At 42.5% G+C, this 21,331-nt stretch overlaps 1 protein-coding gene across 1 annotated transcript; it reads right to left on the bottom strand.

Annotated features, from left to right (window-relative positions):
* Nucleotides 1-434: 434 nt before the first annotated feature.
* LOC308336058 (uncharacterized protein) lies at nucleotides 435-19,274 on the bottom strand (the record flags this gene model as incomplete). The annotated part of the gene is made up of 18 exons (XM_080793302.1): nucleotides 435-1,351; nucleotides 1,446-1,569; nucleotides 1,973-2,200; nucleotides 2,561-2,836; nucleotides 4,557-4,763; nucleotides 5,629-5,898; nucleotides 6,197-6,283; nucleotides 6,736-7,030; nucleotides 7,131-7,185; nucleotides 10,453-11,349; nucleotides 12,239-12,362; nucleotides 13,530-13,757; nucleotides 13,943-14,218; nucleotides 15,482-15,688; nucleotides 16,776-17,045; nucleotides 18,007-18,093; nucleotides 18,594-18,888; nucleotides 19,030-19,274. 18 exons carry the CDS (start codon nucleotides 19,272-19,274, stop codon nucleotides 435-437), a joined length of 5,088 nt encoding a protein of 1,695 aa, XP_080649428.1.
* Between the last annotated feature and the right edge of the window lie 2,057 nt (nucleotides 19,275-21,331).

Raw genomic sequence — 21,331 nt, forward strand, 5'->3', positions numbered from 1 at the left:
ATACTGCATGTGTTCCAATTTGCGTGAGGTTTGGACATAATAATCTGTAGGAGTAATATCCAAAAATGTGTTTCCCAAAATTCGGCCTCCTCATGCATGCGTGGGGACACACAAGGACGGACGGACGGACGGACGGTGAAAACAGTCTCTCGGCTTTTGGCCTGCCAGAGACAAAAGGTTAGACAAAATAGTATAGCTTAAAAGGTACGTTTGCTAATTCTTTATGCATAAACCAGAGAATGAAGAGGTGCTACATTTGTACAGTATCTACATATACTGTAGGTCAAAAAGCATCAAACTTAGCGTTAAGACAAGGTACTCAACATTCTGACAACTTTTTCGCTAGAATACATCGGCCGAGTAGTTTGGAGCTGTCATTTTGGCGTACAGTATGTGTTATAAAATACACATTTATTATCATAGAATGTCTGCTTCTACGTCTTGGCTGCACCTCCTCGGCCCATGATGGACTTCTTTGTGTTTCTCTCTGGTTTCAGAAGGATTATATAACACTTTGGTCCAAACAGTGCCACCAAAATGCCAAAACTAGATGCTAAAATAGCAAAAACCTCCACTACATCTGCATATTTGCCTGGAGAGCTTATATATGCTGGGATGAAGGCTATCCACACGGCACAGAAGATCAGCATGCTGAAGGTGATTAACTTGGCTTCATTGAAGTTGTCTGGAAGATTCCTTGCCATGAATGCTAGGAGGAAGCTGAGGAGTGCCAGTAATCCTATATAACCTAACAACACTGCAAATCCTACTGTTGATCCCACATCACACTCATATACTATCTTATCACTGTGGTATTGTGTGTTTTTATAAGGAGTTGGTGAGGCAGACACAAGCCAGGCTATGCAGATTGTTGCCTGGATGGAAGTAAGAGCCAGAACTGTTCCTCTCTGCTGCATAGTACCAAACCACTTCAGAATGTCTGTAGCCCCAGGCTTGGATGTCTTGAATATAGCCAAAACCACCATAGTCTTTACCAGGATACACGAGACACACAGCACAAAGCTGATCCCAAATGCTGCATGCCTCAGCTGACAAGTCCATAGTCTGGGACGGCCGATGAACAGAAGTGAGCACAAGAAACATAGTTTGAGTGACAGCAAAAGTTGGAAGCTGAGTTCTGAGTTGTTGGCGCGCACCATGGGTGTGCTTCGATGATAGATGAAGATTCCCAGTACAATGGCACAGATAAGTGTGCCCAGCAATGAGATGGTTGTCAAGGAGATACCCAGGGGCTCATGGTAGGAGAGGAACTCCAGGCTCTTAGGGACACAGTGGTCACGCTGCAGACTGGACCAGAAGTCCTCTGGACAACTAGTGCACTCTGTAGAGTCTAACAAAGACGGCAAGGTTAAGACAAGTACAATATTGTCCTAAAGATAAACAACTGTAGGCCTACATTGCTGCAGTACTTGATGTAAACCTACCAGTCTCATTGCTGATCTCTCCCCCAGAACAAGCAATGCAGTCAAAGCAGCAGACAGGTTGCCCTTTCCTTCTGGCCACACGGGTTCCAGGGGAACAGCTCTCACTGCACACTGACCGAGGCGGCTACAGAGGAAATGAACAATGACCAATTCATGTCTAAACTAAATGACATTCACACATCTTCAGAGTATCTTCATAGGGCATACCCGGGGAGGGGTGCGCACGCTTTTCCGACACACCGAAGATCCGAAGCGGGGGGACATGCGATGCGATGCGTAAAAGCGATGGTCCGACATGCGCTGCTCCCGTGCTTGCGGTTAGGGTTAGGTTAGGATTGAGGTTTCGGATCAATAGTATGTCGGAACTAAAGCCTGCACCCGGCCGGGGATAGGAGGTGAAGTGTGACAGTTGCTGCATGGCTGGCTAGCTGTATATCTGAATGTTTTTTTTTACACGAAAATACAATATTCATTCATTCATTCACATCATGAGCTCAGCATTATCTGTTTTAGAAACTTGAAGTGACCTTTTTGGTTTCAAAGTTCCAGAAGGTTTTGTCTTCATCCAGGTTTAGTTCTTCAACTCCCGAGGCTGACTTCTTGTACACACCTACATTGTTAACTGTAGTACTTCCATCAGGGAGACTCACCAAGTTAACAACATCATAGATTGGTAAAGGATCACCATTCTCATCAAATGATACAGGATCACCAAAGGATGTGGTGAAGTTGACCTTTTCCAGATAATGGAGAAGCTAAAAATGGTGAAGAGCAGCAGACTGTAGTAGACAGTAGTGCAATATACACAATAGATGTTCTGTCCCTCCCTACTCAAGTTGTTGTGAGTCTATGTAAGGGGCATTAAAATATCTGAACAATAGAGAGAGAGAAAAAACCTTGACACAGTAAATATCCCCGGCCTAAAGACTTCTGTTTACTGTGTTACTGTTCCAAACACTGATAAACATTAACTGCTTGTCAATTAGTAATCATATTCATCACTATAATAATAATAACACCGTTATAATGTACATTTTCATCCTATGTCAATTTTCATACATTTTCTATTATTCTAAATTTGAACAGGTAAACTGTGAATGTACTGTATATTACACCTGCCATGGCTGTATTGTCTGCAAACTGGCACATGTGTTCCTACTGAAAGGCCCTCTTCCTGGCACACATTGCAACATGTCGTGGAGGGCATGGGCCAGAGCATACACAGCCTTGTACACAGTATAATCTTGCCTGAGATCAGACACATCCAAAAGAGCAGTTTCTGCTGTTCCAAGGTCCTCTCGTCCAGTACAAACCCCTCCACCAGCATTCACCCACTCCGACGGAAGCGGAGCAAATTTACAACGAAACGTGTGCTCCCAAAACTGCCTCACCTGAAGGAACACGATGAAATCTTCAGAATTGATCTAATAGCTTGGGAATATAAAAATAAACAAAATTGCAGTTTAACCCATTAATGGAAAGCATCTGTGTTATTTTAGATGTTAGCATTAAAAAATAGCAGATATATGTCCTGTCCCGACAGCCTTTACTGCATGTCACCCCCCCCCCCCCCCCCCCATCTGTCATTCCTGTCAGCCTCTCGGCACAAGACTAATGTCCACATGGCAGTTTAGAAAACTCAAATATAATCCATGTGATGAAAAATATGTTCCATTGGGCAGAATGTACATTAATGTGTATGTGTCGGCTAATGATTTTGTTTTTGTGTTTGCACAGAGACGAGGAGCCATCTCCTATGACAGCTCAGACCAGACAGCCCTGTACATTCGCATGCTAGGTAAGTACTTCCAACTGCACACACACACACACACACACACACACACACACACACACACACACACACACACACACACACACACACACAGAGACATGGGATGTTTAAATGTGTCCAAAATGAAAATCGATTAGTATAATTCAATATTAACGATTAATAATAGTCTGTCAGCATGTCATGCTATGGGCGTGGCGTGTATCTCCAAATCCTGACACTCGATCTTCTCTCTCCATATAATTTAAAAATATGATTCCGATTAATACACATAGACACTTTATCATTGCTCTGGCAAGTCCTGCACAGAAAATAATAGAGACCTATAGGAGTGTCGCGTCCGCCAACCAGTTGTGAGCTTGTAGAGTGGCTATTTTCGAGGTATATAGTAAATGTCACATGCGCACATGGTCGGCACTCGGCAGGCACAGTAACAACGGAATGCATGCAGTCAAGGGTGCGCCCTTTATTACCTAAACAGGAGAGATTTCTGCCATGCGCACGGTGCGCGATTGGACATGACCCACTGCATAGGCTACTTCTCACCAACCACGCTATTTGATGCGATGGCATTCACATACTGTACCTCTCTCCCTCTATGACCATGATCATGAAACGGCATGTCTACAATCTATCCTTTGACAAAACATTATAATGTCTTATCATAGCTCTGAAACAATACGACTGTCATGTTTCGCCATGTTTCATCGCAATGAACACGTCGTAGGGTAGGGGATGTCACAATAGGCGAGGAAATGCATGATTCTCACATCCATGTGGCGTGCGCTGGTGTAGCTGTCAGACTAACTTTACACACAAGAATATAGTTTCACACGGCTATGCACACGCCACGCATTATCCACAGTTTCTCTGTAGGTCCGCAATTAACCTATTATAGTAACCTATTAGTTGCGCCCTCTGCACCAATACAATTAATCTGGTGGCCACCGCGTACTGTAGTAGGCTGATATTATTATGATGAAATTGTCTATGGTTGGGTATACAAAAATGGCCATAACATTTTTTCGCGATACTTCCGGCAGAGCAGACCTATATTTTAGGACTCTATTCCTTTACAAAAATAAATAAAGGCGAAAGCCACAAAAAAAAATCTTATAAACAAATAGCAGATATACAAGCCCACAGCACACCATGCAGTTTGTGCCACGCTGCAAGCTTGTACCGGACATAATGCAATTGTTTTGTGTTTGAAACGCTTTGAATAATTTTGAGTTACGATTCGAAATAGTTTGAGAACTACTGCTTTAGAATGCATTTCTGTAGTCTTAGACCGATGCTACATGAAACCACCAAAGACTCACTATGGTATTGTCATGTCTGCTGTCAGAGTCATTGTCAGGGTGGACTTTTAACAAGAAGTCCTTTAGACCTGGTATCTCCCCACGGCGGATGGCAACACACAGGGTGCCTCTCAGGTAGGGCATGAAGTCACGATTCTGGAGTATAGTGTCTGTCGTCCAGCCCTCACTGCCCATCCACTGCAGACCCGTGGCATTCTGCTTTACCACCTGTTGGTTGTAGTGAACAGAATAGTATACAGACGTACATTTTTCCCATTAAGACAGGCTGAGACCAGATTCTACAGTGTCTTCTAAATCCTGAGTTTTCTAAAAAACGTATCAGTGGTGCACTGGTCTGGTGCTCAATCATTTTCATGTTTTTCACAAATAATTATCTGTATTTGGCCGCGGACCCCCCTCTCAAAATAATTCCCAGGGACCCCTCCCAGAAGTAAAGATTTGAGTTAAAAATGTTCAATGTGAAAGAATAATATACCAAATGTTGCACACATTTTCACGATTTTCCAATTTTTTTTATCTACAAGCTCGTAGGTCTGCTATTTTTCAACAGTTAAAGTATAAACTAATGGTTAAAGTGTTTGTAATCGAAAGTGTGTGTCGATTTTGATGCGTTCCTGTCCTTAATGGGTTAAAGGCAAATGAGCACAGCTATAATCCATTGTTCAATGAAGCCAAATGCAATGTACTATTGTTATAACAATATGACAGTTAGCAGAGATATCAGTGAATGGTGTGATTTTGATATTTGCTTCAGAGAAGTGCAGAGATCAAAAATAAAACAAAATACACAGTTGCTGAGCATTTAAGTGAGATAGTGAGTGGTAAAATGGATATTTCACTTTCAAATAAAATATATGTTAAAAGAAAAAAAAATTAAGTTCATAATGGAAATATCACAGCCCCCTCACGCAAGTACAAACATGTTTGAAAGTGAAATATCCCTATAATTTGCATTGCTGTTACAAAACTTTAATTCTTGCAATTGAAGTGCAGCAAGTGCAGCAGAAGGATGTATTCACTTCAATATAACTCCTTTCAGATTCCTTATGAATTGGCGTATCGTTACACCAACCTCTGACAAGAGATCAACCATATAGGTCCCATATACAAATGCAATGACCACACGAGCTGTGGATTTCTTCACCAGAGTGACAATCCTCTGAAGTTCAGCCGGGTCGTGGTCCCAGGGCAGAACCTCCACGTACGCCAGACAACCCAAACCAGACTGGGCCAGGGCAGACTGGAATGACTGGGCAGCATTGCGGCCATAGGCATCCGCCATAAACAGTAGTCCTACCCAGGTCCACCCATACTTCCTCATAATCTGGAGCATAACACGCACCTGGTGAATATAGGGTAAGGACCTTTATTGATCCCGCAAAGGGAAATTCAGTCACAAAAAGAGAGAGTACAGATTGGATAAAGAATAAAGGGATTGAATAGTGCGTAGTTTCGATTATTCACATAGTGATTAACGGAAAAGGTCAAATTGTTGACTTTAACAAAAATCTATAATACACACAAGGAAAAGAAAGGCGATATGCAACATCGATTACATTCACTAGAGAGACGTTTTTTCTTAAGTGTGTGGAGCATGTAGGCTACTACTAATTTGAACTTTTGTCTGTATACAAATTCACCTGGAAAGCATCACTTGAGATTGTTCTAAAGAAAGATGGGAACCTATTCCGGTCACTCAGACAGGAGCACGTGGAATAGTAACTCACCTGGAAAAAACACAAAATACATATTCTGTAATCTACGTTTACATTATTTGTGACAATCTTCCCTGCAAACAGAGTATGTGAGCAGAGCAGGGAGAAATAGAGTATCAATAGAGTAGAGTATCAATAGAGTAACAAACAGAGTATGTGAGCAGAGCAGGGAGAAATAGAGTATCAATAGAGTAGAGTATCAATAGAGTAACAAACAGAGTATGTGAGCAGAGCAGGGAGAAATAGCGGACCATGATCACGAGGCTGTTGCTGTTCGCTGCTCCACTGCTCAAAAACATATCCTGCCGCTCATAATCGCTCACCGCTCATGTAGATTTACCCCTGCTTAGCTCACTGCTCAGGAAAAGAAAAGAAAATAAATAAATAAATAAAATTATAATATGATGTACAGTAGCAGCAGTGTTGTATTTCGCTGCACACATGTGTTCAAATAGGAGACTTACCATGGGAACTCTGTACAAACCTAATATACTAGAGATGGCAATAGAATGTGCTGAGGTATCGCCACCTACAATTCCGAGCATTGGAGGGGAGCCAACACAGCTCTCATCCAATTGAAACTGTTCCTCTCCCCCACTGGCCAATGACAATGCTGCACGGAATGCACCTCCAAGACTGAGACAAGTATCATAGAGACTGTATCCCAGAGTCACGTTGGGTAGCAGACTGGGGTTCCTGTTGATCTCTGTGATTGCGAAAGCCATAGTCTGGGCCCATCTGAACCTTTGAATGTCAAAACTATAACGCAAAACAAAACATCACTGTAACTTTGATTATTTGTAGAAACATACGCCATCACATTATCCAGTATGCTGCTATCACCATATGTCATACTCACCCATAGCAAGTGGGATCCAGCTGCTTGGAGGTGAAAGACAGCTCAGGGAAGACGGCTGAGGAGTGGATATAAAATAAACCACCCAGAATAAAGTCGCCGGCCTTGAAGATTCTGTTGAGATTAAACTGTGCTTGTAACTCACACGAAGACGAGGAGCGTGAGGAAGACAGAGGAGAAAAGAGAGAGAACATTATCAAGGACAAGTATGCATATGGAAACGTGTGTACGTCTGTAGTAGCCCTCATGACTTTCCTCCTTCAAATCGTTTGTCCAGCTAGTTTCTCCATTTTATACACAACGCTATGCCATCCCCAGTAGTCACCTTAATTATGCCCTTACGTAATCTGTCGCAACACCTCATCTGGGCAGAGATAGAAGTAGGGGCACGCACACACGCACACACACACACACACACACACACACACACGCGCACACACACACACACACACACACACACACACACACACACACACACACACACACACACACACACACACACACACACACAAGATTGCATCAGTGTTTATTGTATAGGGGACCATTTGTTATTCATAGGGGTGTTGGAAAAATGTATGCCCCCCGATGCTAATTTTTGCCTGGAGCCACAGGTTCTTCTTCTTTTCCTTTCGGCTTTTCCCTTCAGGGGTCACAGCGAATCATCTGCCTCCATCTCACCCTGTCCTCTGTCACCACATTGAATCATCTGCCTCCATCTCATCCTGTCCTCTGTCGCCACAGCGAATCATCTGCCTCCATCTCATCCTGTCCTCTGTCGCCACAGCGAATCATCTGCCTCCACCTCACCCTGTCCTCTGTCGCCACAGCGAATCATCTGCCTCCATCTCACCCTGTCCTCTGTCGCCACAGCGAATCATCTGCCTCCATCTCACCCTGTCCTCTGTCGCCACAGCGAATCATCTGCCTCCATCTCACCCTGTCCTCTGTCGCCACAGCGAATCATCTGCCTCCGCCTCACCCTGTCCTCTTTCGCCACATCGAATCATCTGCCTCCATCTCATCCTGTCCTCTCTCGCCATAGCGAATCATCTGCCTCCACCTCACCCTGTCTTCTGTCATCACAGCGAATTATCTGCCTTCATCTCATCCTGTCCTCTGCCTCATCTTCTCTCACACCAACTAACTTGTCCTCTTTCACTACGTCCATAAATCTTCTCTTTGGTCTTCCTCTAGGCCTCCTGCCTGGCAGTCCCAACCTCAACATCCTTCTACCGATATACTCACTATCCCTCCTCTGTACGTGTCCAAACCATCTCAGTCTGCATGGCCTCTCTGGCTTCATCTCCAAAACATCTGACATGCGCTGATGTACTCGTTCCTGATCCTATCCATCCTTCTGTCCCTCTGATGTACTCGTTCCTGATCCTATCCATCCTTCTGTCCCTCTGATGTACTCGTTCCTGATCCTATCCATCCTTGTCACTCCCAGAGAGAACCTCAACAATGTAGTCTCTGCTGGAGCCGCTGAGAAAGTACACAGGTTCCCCCCGGGGGGAACCTGTGTACTCTCTACTGCCCCATCTGGCGGGGTCAGGTTAGCCGCAGAGTATAGTAAAATATTTTTCAAAACACTCCCAGAATGCAGCTTTAAAGGGGCCCTTCACTGATTTTGCACACAAAGCCTCCTCTGATGAATATAAAAGCGAGGAAGCGCACATGTTTGGCTAGACTAGTAAAAATATCCATGGTGCTCTTTGGTAGGCCTTCAAAAGGTTGAAAGAATTGATGCACAAAAGGATGAGACCAATAAGGAAAAATTCAAAAGCCTTTAAAGGTGTAGGGAAACGGAAATGGTGGGCACTTTATTTTAAGTTAAGTTTCAGACGGTTTCAACTTGAAACACCGCTCTGAAGTTTCTGAACCAATCAGAGTGTCGCATCCCTTCAGGCGATGGGACGGTAGCTATACAAGTCAGATAGTCGGCCAGCTGTACCAGTTTACTGTTATGTGGCTAATTTCTACCCTATAATGTTTTCAGATACATATTTTAGCGTGATGATTAAGTTGAAAACGAGTAATACACTGTCTGGATGTCATCTTGAATGGGAATAAAAACTGAGGATTTCTGTAATCAGTAGCAGCTGTGTTGGACGGATGCACAGATATGGGGAATTAAACGGGTGAGCTTCATTTTTATTGGCTTTTATCGATGTCAAAATATTCCAAGAGTGACAATATCGAGCCGCCATTTTGATTTTTGCAACGTGCCGTAAAACAAGATGTGAGGGGGAGCGCTTGTTTAATAGCGTCCCTCCCTCCCTAGGGCGTCGGCCTCTTCTTTGGGTGTCTTACCTGCGCAGGTAAGATTCTATTAAACAAGCGCTCCCCCTCGCGTCTTGTTTTACGGCACGTTGCAAAAATCAAAATGGCGGCTCGATATTGTCACTCTTGGAATATTTTGGACAGAAAGTAGCTCATAACATCTCTACGGGGGATTTTTATGAAAAACAAGCGACAGCAGATTGAAAGAGGATAATTCAAGCTTGGACTGCAGCTGCAATGTTGGTGAGTTTAACGTCATTTAAGACCAGGAGATCACAAACCAAAAAACATGAATAGGAAGTTGATGGAGGGTATTGCAACTCTAGATTCAGCCCATTGTAAAAAAATCTAGAGTTGCAAATTGCGGCTAGGATATGGTCTAAAAGTGTGAAAAACGTATTTTTCATTTCACTACGCCTTTAAGAGTTTGGCTAATGCATTGCAAGAATAAAAACTGCACTGTGCATTGCGGTATACAACTGCCTTTATCAGGGTGATTGGTCCGGGTGACAGTCATTTCTGGTGTAGAACTCTTCAGAGATATTACAGTATTTATTGAAACAATGTACCAGTCTTCAGAAGTACTTAGAGCTAAGAATTCTCTGAGAAACCTGGCCATATGATATCATGTTGGTTTGTAATTATATATTTAGCTACTGTTGATTCCTACAGTAGCTAAATTAAAAATATACCAAATGAAATGTTTGAGTAAAGCACCATTTATTTTATCACAGTTTTATTTAATTATTCAATTCTTTTGTATGATTAATCTATGGTTGAAACGAAATGTATCAGTTCAAGAAATGCAAAAAGTTGACTTAAAACAGGATGTTCATTTTGTTCAAAAGGTCATACTGTCTAGATTCAGAGGAATAGTCTCTAAAATGTATCTTGTTTTGAAATCATCCACTCAGCCTTTCAGAGCCTATACAGTAGCTGCACTAGCTGTAACAGCAAACTTTAGTCTGAAGTCTGAATAAACTGTATATACACAGAAAAAAAATATTGTTGTTGAATTTATGTATCTACTTATCAGTGCTACCTCGACCCATGATGGACTTCTTAGTGTTTCTCTCAGGTCTAAAAAGGATTATATAACACTTTGGTCCAAACAGTGCCACCAAAATGCCAAAACTAGATGATAAAATAGCAAAAACCTCCACTACATCCGCATATTTGCCTGGAGAGCTGATATATGCTGGGATGAAGGCTATCCACACGGCACAGAAGATCAACATGCTGAAAGTGATTAACTTGGCTTCATTGAAGTTGTCTGGAAGATTCCTTGCCATGAATGCTAGGAGGAAGCTGAGGAGTGCCAGTAAACCAATATATCCTAATAACACTGCAAATCCAACTGTTGATCCCACATCACACTCATAGACTATCTTATCACTGTGGTATTGCATGTTTTTATGAGGAGCTGGTGAGGCAGACACAAGCCAGGCTATGCAGATTGTTGCCTGAACGAAAGTCAGAGACAGAACTGTTCCTCTCTGTTGCATAGTACCAAACCACTTCAAAATGTCTGTAGCCCCAGGCTTGGAGGCATTGAATACAGCCAACACCACCATAGTCTTTACCAGGATACACGAGACACACAGCACAAAGCTGATCCCAAATGCTGCATGCCTCAGCTGACAAGTCCAGATCCTGGGACGGCCAATGAACAGAAGTGAACACAAGAAACATAGTTTGAGTGACAACAAGAGAAGGAAGCTGAGTTCTGAGTTGTTGGCGCGCACCATGGGTGTGCTGCGATGATAGATGAAGATTCCCAGTACAATGGCAGAGATAAATGTGCCCAGCAATGAGATGGTTGTCAAGGAGATACCAAGAGCCTCATGGTAGGAGAGGAACTCCAGGCTCTTAGGGACACAGTGGTCACGCTGGAGACTGGACCAGAAGTCCTCTGGACAATTGCTGCACTCTGTAGAGTCTAACAAAGACAGCAAGGTTAAAGGGATAGACAGTATCAGCTTAAAGATAGCCTATACTACCATTAAGAGTCAAGACGCCTGAGGGCGAGAAGCGACGCATCCCCCTGGATGACAGCAGACTGCTGGGCGAGCGCTGGCGCTTTGGCATGGGGGGTCAGATCAACATATGGAATGAATTCTGTACTGGCCATATATGGAGCGTGTCTTGAGTGTACAGGGTTTGATGAGGTCAGATCAATTATGGAATGTCAGAACAGGTCAGCTCCATATATGGAGATCTAAGGGTGGCAGCAGGGACAGTGTCTTTAGTGTACAGGGTTTGATGAGGGCCCAGGTAGGGCCCGCCTTAATTTTCGGGCCTCATGTTGAGAACTCTATAGTTTTTGCCGGGTGCCGTGCGCGGCTGCATTCATAACTTTGGGCAGGCCCGTCTAGAGTTTAAATGGACAGGTGTCAGTTAAAAGGGAGGCATCGAAGAGGAAGGCTGGATGGGGAAGGATAAACATATGGAATGTCACGACAGGTTCTGACATATATCCATATATGGAGATCTAAGGGTTTGAGGTCAGATGTAGAGTTGCTTGCCAAATGCCAATGTTGATGACACCAGCGAGCTCCATATATGGGCTTAATTGTGACAGCAGGTCGCATTTACTATGACATCAGGGATGATCCCTGATGATCTCACGTGATGTCACAAGATCTGCAGGTGCAGGGCACCATATATGTGGGCTTTTCCATGTATGGGGATTTTGAGTGATACACTCACTGACTGACGGACAAAAATTTACAATTTCATAGTAACGCAAATACATACATAACTTAACATACAGTACCAGTCTCATAACTTAACATACAGTACCAGTCTCATAACTTAACATACAGTACCAGTCTCATTGCTGATCTCCCCCTCAGAACAAGCAATGCAGTCAAAGCAGCAGACAGATTCCCCTTTCCTTCTGGACACACGGGTTCCAGGGGAGCAGCTCTCACTGCACACTGACCGAGGTGGCTATAGAGAGGAACGTAGCATAGCAATGATCAATTTAAGTTGAAACTAAATTGCATTGCGCTCAACATGACGTTGGCCTCATAGCACGGTCAAATTGAGATTTCTGCACAACTCTAGTTACTCTATAGAGTAGTGTTAGGAGTGTATACACTCCTAACACTGCTGCTTCATTGTGCCTTATTGACCATACAGTATGTCCTCAGTCTATCAGAAAGAAGATAGACTATAGAAGATAGACTAGACCAGAGGTGCACTTTTTTGACTTAACCCATTCTGACCTGAGATCAGATTCATACGAGGTTTTCCACTGGACACACACTGGTCTGATGAACCCATTCTGACCTGAGATCAGATTCTAAAAATGTCAGTCGTTCTTCGAATTAAAAAAAAATAGCAGACCTACAAGCTCGTATCGCGCCACTCGGTGGCGCGATATGAGCTTGTAGATCTGCTATTTTTCAATAGGTAAAGCATAACATGATGCTAACACCAAAATGGGTGCCCGGTCAGAATGGGTTAAGAGCTACTTTCAAAATGACCAGACCAAAAAAATATTATCCCATTGCTGAGAATAGTTTGAAAATGTACCTGAAGGGGCTTTGGTATAGAGTTGTTGGTGTTGCATATAAGACAAAAACACACTCGGAATGGGAAATAGAGGGAGGGGAAATGGAATTGGTACTGTCAGTGTTTTGTTTTGTATACCTTTGTAATGCTACTGACGTTTGTGCACAGCAACACTCTTGAAAACAAAGTATTGCATTGTGGGTATGAGCTGACAGGCCCTATTTGATGTACGGTAATTCATTGCAGACACCCTAATTCAATGGCAGATGCTTTTTTTTAATTACATTTCTTACGGCCATGCATGTGGTGATCTACCGGCACAGCCTTTGTGATCTACTGGTAGATCACGATACAGTACCTTTTGGGAACCCCTTGACTAGACGATTAGAAAGAAGATTAACACCTGTTACATTCCATTTTTTTGTATGTATCAAGCATTCTGATACGACATACGTAGGCAATAAGGCAGGATGAATCAGCAATGTTAGGAGAGTTAGGCACATATAAGGGCAGAAAAACAAATCTTTGATTGTCACCTTGATTGACTTATTATGCTATGAGGCTAACGATGAGCTGTTTCAGAAAAATAAATTAAGTGACCTTTTTGGATTCAAAGTTCCAGAAGATTCTGTCTTCATCAAGAACGAGTTCTTCAACTCCGGAGGCTGACTTCTTGTACACGCCTACATTGAGAACCTTTGCGCTTCCATCAGGGAACTGCACCCAGTTGATGACATCATAGAAAGGTAAAGCATCACCATTCTCATCAAATGATACATGCTCACCAATTGATGTGGTGAAGTTGATCTTTTCCAGATAATAGACAAGCTAGAAAATTATTAAAAACAAATACAAAAATAACTAAACTAGTGTATGCAATATACATTGGACTGCTGTATTAACTACACACATCTGTCAGAAAACAATATGGCTTTTTGACGATGTCATACACAATACATTAATTACAAATGTCCTGGAAACAGCAACAGGTAATCTCTGAATTAGTATTACACCTGCCATGGCTGTATTGTTTGCAAACTGGCACAGCTGTGACCAGAGAAAGGCCCTCTTCCTGGCACACATTGCAACATGTCGTGGAAGGCATGGGCCAGAGCATACACAGCCTTGTACACATTGTACTCTGGCCTGAAGACTGACAAATCCAAAAGTATTGTTTCTGCTGTTAAGAGATCCTCTTGTCCTGTACACATCCTTCCACCAGCATCCACCCACTCAGACGGAAGGGGTGCAAATTTACATCCAAATGTGTACTCCCAAAATTGCCTCACCTGAAGGAATACAAGGAAGGCAGGCTAAGTGACATATCTTTATATTGTATTACATGGTATTCATTGCTATATAGACTGTTTGTTCAGTACAGGATACTGTGGAAATTCCACAGAAAAAGGGAGTTTTAATCTCAAGAAGGGGAAGTGTACCAGATTGCCATTGTTTCTTTTGAGTCATCCTTTTTAGGAAATATGTATCGCATGTGTGTGCTCGACGCTCGTACAATCAGTATATCAGTTAATTTAATATGGAAGGTTGAATAAAGTAAAATGGAATTAGGGTAACCGTCAGATAAGAATTGATCAGTGGTTCTCTACTAGCATATTTCAGTTGAATAATGACCGATAATGGTTTTTGATATAATTAGTTGCATGTACTACCGTGGCGTGTACTATCGTGTAGTATTGTGCAATGAATTATTCATTTTCAAGCTTTCCCCCACACCACACCTATTAATTCAAATATGTTTTATGTAATTAATAATCAAAATCTACAAGGTTAGCCTAACCAGTAAATGTTTTCATATACTTGTAGTGGAGTAAAAGTGCAATTCTTTCCTCTTGATCTTGATTCTTAGTCAGGGTGGTGGTCCCTGGTTCACAATCAGTTGAAAACCCCTGCTTTATCGCAATGATTCAGAAATATGGAGCGTCAACTCTTTAACAAAACACACTTAACCAAAAGAATACCACACACTTCCCTACCTTTAATAATACACTAGACCGGTGCCGGCTATAAAGCACAGAGTCTGTAGGAGAGTTGGAGAGCCACGCCCCACCCAGCTATAGGCAATACCCGTTGTACTCGTGTCAGAGTACCCGTTCCACCCATCTGTCTGTCCCTTTAATGCCCATATGGAGATTTCTGTATCTCTCTCTCTGTGTTCCTTTATTTCTATATATGGAGTTCTGTGTCAGACATGCCCAAATATGAAGTGTTGTGATGTCAGAACAGGCCAGCTCCATGTATGGAGCATGGGCAGGGGCCCTGCATGTCCAGAGCCCGGACAAAGGCCTTTTGTGGCGGTTCTGGACAACCGTGGGTCCGACCGACTCGACACCGGTCACTTCACTTTCTGTGGGGGTGTGAAACGCGTGTGACGAATTTGGCAAACGGTTCTCGAGTTACGTGCATTACAGCCGTACGTACACACGTACGTATACGTACAGACAGACGTACAGAGACATGGTGCATTTATAGATAGATACCGTAAGTCATTGAAAGCAGACATGGCAGGTTAAACACCAAACTCCTGGACTCACTATGTTATTTTCATGGCTGTTGTCGGGGTCATTGTCAGGATGTATATTCAACAGGAAGTCCTTGAGACCGGGTATCCGTCCGCGATGGATGGCAATGCCCAGGACGCCGGTCAGGTACGGCAGGAAACGAGGAGACTCCAGTATGGCGTAGGATGTCCAGTCTTCACTGGCTATCCACTGCAGGCCCCTCACGTCCTGCTTGATCACCTGTATATTCCGTGATGAAAGAAGCACTCACTCATGTTTTGCTTAACCCATTTTTAGGGTCCGCATCCGCGTCGCTTTAGCGTTTAGCAACTTTAACCATTATTTTAAGCTTTAGCTGTTGAAAAATAGCAGATCTACAAGCTCATAGTGCGGCACCGAGTGCCGCGCTATAAGCTTGTAGATCTGCTTTTTTTTTTTTATCGTGAAAATGTGTGCGTATCTTTCAATATATATTCTTTCACAGCAAGCGTTTTTAACTCAAATTATTTGCTTCTGGTGGGGTCCCTGGAACAATATATTTTCAGATTGGTTGGTCGGTGGGCAAATACATCATCATTTTGGGGCTCCTTGACATGAAAAGGTTTGAGCACCACTGATATATAGAAACATAGGTTTTAGAAGACATTTGTAGAATCAGGTCCTCAGGTCTTAATGGGTTAAGTAATACAATTCAGATACCGGTATACTCTGTTACAAGTAAAGAACCCGTATTAAAAAATGTAGGCCTATATGCTTAAGGTAGCAAAAGTACAATATCATTGTGCAGTCCCATTTCACAAGTTCAAAATGTATTAATTTTTTTAAACGACAACAAAAGAATAGCTGATCTAGATCTGCTATTTTCAAATGTCAGTGAGTTTTCTCATAATAATAATAATGAAAATCTACAAAGTAGCTAGTAACTAAAATGTTCACATTGTAGTGGAGTGAAGTAAACGCACACAAGCAATTTGATTATACTTGGTATAAGATAAAATTGCATTGCAGTTACATTTAAAAACTCACACAAGTGAAGTGAGGGACGCTCTTATCATCGTACATCAACATGATGTAAAATAGACACTGTCTATTTTCTCAGACACTATGACGTAAAAAGAATTCCATTCATTGTCAATGGGAATTACATTTTTGTGTAGGTGCAAGTTTGTGAACATACACTAAAAGCTGGATATAGGAGGGGCTAGCGCCCCTCAACAATACATTTAATTGAAATATATGAAAGGATGTATCAACGCCAATAAAAACTAATTTGAGATTACTTGTAATTCTTATTATGAATGACTAAATAAGCATCTATAGCCCTGACCTCTTCCATGAGATCGACTAGATAGCTCCCGTATGGAAATACAATGACCACGCGAGCTGTCGATTTCTTCATCACAGTGACAATTCTCTGAATTTCAGCCGGGTCGTGGTCCCAGGGCAGAACCTCCACATACGCCAGACAACCCAAACCAGACTGGGCCAGGTCAGACTGGAAGGATCGGGCAGCATTGCGGCCATAGTCATCGTCAGTGAAAAGCATTCCTGCCCAGGTCCAACCATACCGCCTCATAATCTGGAGCATAGCTCGTACCTAATTATAGATAAAGAATGGAGGAAGGCCATATTCACATAGGGGTAAAAACAGTGAATCTATCTATGAAATAGATATCTATGAAACATCAATTACACTTGGACAAAAAAAAAAAAAATCTTCTTCCAAGGTGGTATACTGCTTAATTTCCAAAATGCAGACTAGCAAAGAAAAAAAGGATTCGTCTTTGGTGAGAAATGCTCATCACATAAATCATATTTATATTAGAAATGCTCATCACATAAATCATATTTATATTTTTTCACCAAAGACAGAGTGCCTTGGAATCCTTTTTTCTGACAAAGTCTGCATTTTACACCTTTTGGAAATTAAGCAGTACCACCTTGGAGGGGAGAAAAACCTTTGTGTCTATAATCCTACCTAGTATCACTAATAAAGAGCACCCTATATCTTTAAGAGCCACTGACATCCCTGCAGCGCTTCTATTTCTATTATTATACTCACTTTAGAGACAGGTCCAAAGTCCTGCCCAGGGGGCAATTGATGCAGCTAGGAAGGCAGATTTTGTATGGCTTCCTTCCTAAAAATGTATTATTTATTGCACGCCAGAAGGCTATTCGTACATTGAAATAGTTGACTGTTCTGAAATCAACCTGGGCAGACAGGTCTATTTCTCAGTAGAATTCTACTGAGGATTCCTAACTGCTTGTTCCTTGTGTTGTTTAATTCTCAATATGTCAAAGAAATACTTTATTTTTATAGAGGATTTTTCGCACCAGGTTACGTTTGGCTACACAGCCATTTGAGCAAATCACAATTTATCGTGTCTGTTGTACTAGTCCAAAGGTAGAGTACAGTTGGCCCATAATACTCAAGTAATTCCCCCTTTGAAAATAACTTGTGGACACCCCTGCACTAGAGGGATATTTTAAGTGTGGAAAATGTACTAACTAGGCCTACTTGATACCGACAGATCTTTAGTGTGTAGAAGCTAGTTCACCTGGAAGGCATCACTTGGGATTGTTCTAAAGAAGGATGGGAAGTGCATCTGGTCACTCAGACAGGAGCAGGCAGCGTAGTAACTCACCTGGAACAGACACACAACATCTGTTCTGCTATACGCTACATTTTCTACATTTTCCCTGTAAGCAGAGAGCATGTGAGTGAGGAGAAAATATTTAGGAAAAAAAGGGAATATGTACTTGCAACCCATACAAATGGGTCTGCGCAATTTAAAGGTGTGTGAAAACACTGCTCTTTGTTCACTTCAGCACCATTGATTATTATTATATTATACTGTTTAGACTGATCATACGTTCTTGGTTTAGCTACAATCCTAGATTATATTTCTATATTTGATGTATTGTATTATTATTGTATTCTTGTTTTCGTTGCTTACTGTAAATTGCAAACAATAATAAATCACACAGTCCCCTCTCTCGGTCTCTCTGTCTGTCTCTGAGAGACTTTCTTTGCCCTTCAGAAATCGTCATATTATAGATTTGTAAATAATAATGGAATATTACTACATTTAAACATGAATCAAATTGAAACTTGAAAAGGGTGGTTCAAGTATAGGAAACTTACCATGGGCACCCTGTACAAACCTAATATACTAGAGATGGCAATAGAATTTGTTGAGGAATCAGCGCCCACAATTCCGAGCATTGGAGGGGAGCCAACGCAGCGCTCGTCCAGTTGAAACTGCTCCTCTCTGCCACTGACCAGTGACAATGCCGTACGGAACGCAACTCCAAGCGTGTGACAGGTATCATAAATCCTGTATCCCAGAGTCACGTTGGGTAGCAGGCTGGGGTTCCTGTTGATCTCAGTTATTGCAAAAGCCATAGTCTGAGCCCACCTGAACCTTTGAATGTCAAAACTATATAACACACAGAATGCCCATGTAACCTTGAACATGTATCTTTCTAGAAACATACATCAAATCATCCTGTGGTAGTATTGTTTTCAAAAACAAATAACTTGTTCTTGTTTTGCTTTTGTATTTTTGTGTGATACTCACCCATAGCAAGTGGGGTCCTGTGGTTTGGAGGTGAAAGACAGCCCGGGGAAGATAGAAGAGAGGTGGACATGAAACAAGCCACCCAGAATGAAGTCGCCAGCCTTGTAAATTTGGTTGAGATTAAACTGTGCCTGTAACTCGCATGAGGAAGAGGAAGGGGAGGAGGACAAAGGAGAGGAGTGATGGAACACAATCAAGTACAAGTACAGGTATGGAAGCATGTGTATGTCTAGAGAAACCCTCATGACTGTCCTCCTCTGTCCCCTTTCCAAGTCCTTTGTCCAGTTTCTACATTTTATACACAGTACTAAGTAACTATAGGCTGTCCCCTGTGCCAAATGTATGTCATTACATAATGAGTATAGGGGCAGGGCTTAAAGGGAAAGACCACCTTGGTAGAGGTTTGGGTTGTGTAGTTACCTTGACAAGATGAAAATCCATAGATTGGCGAGAAATCTAAAATAATTTCTCCATTGACTTTTATAATTAAATAATGCTCCTCATTGACTTACATTACATCGTACGGCAAAAGCACTCCGGAGGCTCCTTTTTTCATCCCGTAAACACATGTAAATAAAGCTGCTTCCGACTTTTTTTTTCCTTTTTTGATACCATGTATGTTTGTGTGTACCACGTTTGTGATGATTTGACAGAGCGTGATGTATGATGAGGTATGATGATGATGTATGACAATAAGAACGCCCCTCACTTCACATGGGTGTGATTTTTGTAATAGAAATGCTGATATTCTAATCCTGTGGTTTTCAACCCTTTTCATATCAAGACCCATTATTTTCTCCACCAGCACGAAGGCATGGGGAAGCCGATGTCTGCATATAAGGGCCAATCTGGGGGGTTGGGTTAATTGGTCAATCAGGAGGCCGGTGCATACACCGTTGGTCCGATGGAATTGTCACTAGTCGGTGGCCGAGTTATGCTCAGGACAGACGGACAGACAGACAGAGAGCCCATTGGGCCCCTCGGGCACAGGCCCAATCCATTGAGATCGTGCCTGTCCAGTCTAGCTTCTGAAAGACGTGGGTGAAAACTAAATTAAAAAGATACATTGGCAGTACCTCACCCCTAATTGTAGACAACCACAGCAAGCTGCCTTTGTTTTAAGGCAGGCAGGCAGGCAGCTGAGACTGTAACTACTACAGTAAATATCAGGGTCAATGACAGTAAAGGTGATCTGACTAGGTGACAGCCTGTGGCACGTACAGGCCCAAGTTCCCATGATGCAACAGACTTGAAAGACACTGTTCCAGGGGGAAGTGAGTGGAGGATTGGGGATGTTGTTTTCAATGGCTGAGGTGTGAGGGAGGGAAATCAAGGTTGAAGCCTAAGGCATTAAGGCGTCTTCAACTCACAGAGGTGTTCCCGCAATGAGCTCTGCTCCAAAATGACAGTCCCTTAGCGGAGTGATGTAATCTGACAAAAACATGTTGTTTTTTTAATTAACCCAGAACTAAGAGACACATCAACAGGCCATTGGGAAGACACAAGGTTTAAGAAGAACGCTAATTCAATATCACACGGGTCAACGCCTTTTATACAAATGCCTATTTCTCTATACAATGATGACTTATAATAAAAAATAATAAGTCACTCGATAAGAATGTCTGATGAAGGTCTACATTTTTATCGTAATTGAATAGTTCCATTGCATCGCTCTACTGAGAACTGTCCACTTCACGTGACACGTGACCCAGACTGGCCAGAACCGCTCCTATGTGGGCCCAAATGGTTTAAACTTTATATAAGACAATTGAGAACAAAACTACTGATCAACAAGCTCACAATTTTTGCGACCATGGGTCGCATTTACTATGAAAACCTGCATTTCCTTGTGTCATGTCACACCTCCATATATGGTCATGCCGCGTGACATCACGCCTCCATATGGTCACGCCGCGTGACATCACGCCTCCATCTCTATATATGGAGCTGACCTGTTCTGACATTCCATATGTTAACTTGATCCTTCCCCACCCGTCCTTCCTCTTCGATGTCTCCCTCTGATTGATACCTGTCCATTCAAACTCTAGACGGGCCTGCCCCAAAGTTATTAGTGCAGCCGCGCCCGGCAAATTTGGGGCGACCGTTCTTCGCGGTCGGGGCGACCGTTCTTCGCAGTTTGGGCCGAGTTGGAATTGGGGCGAGCAGTTTTGTATTCTTCTTTTGTAGCTATGTTCTCAACCCTCTTGAATTTGTCATCATTATTACCACGTCAACCCTATCATGTTACTATGACAGACAAAAACAGCATTTAGTGTAGGGAACTGGTTATGTCATCATCACA

The sequence above is a fragment of the Protomyctophum bolini genome (assembly GCF_963924005.1).
Source record: "Protomyctophum bolini genome assembly, chromosome: 21".
Classification (NCBI taxonomy): Eukaryota; Metazoa; Chordata; class Actinopteri; order Myctophiformes; family Myctophidae; genus Protomyctophum; species Protomyctophum bolini.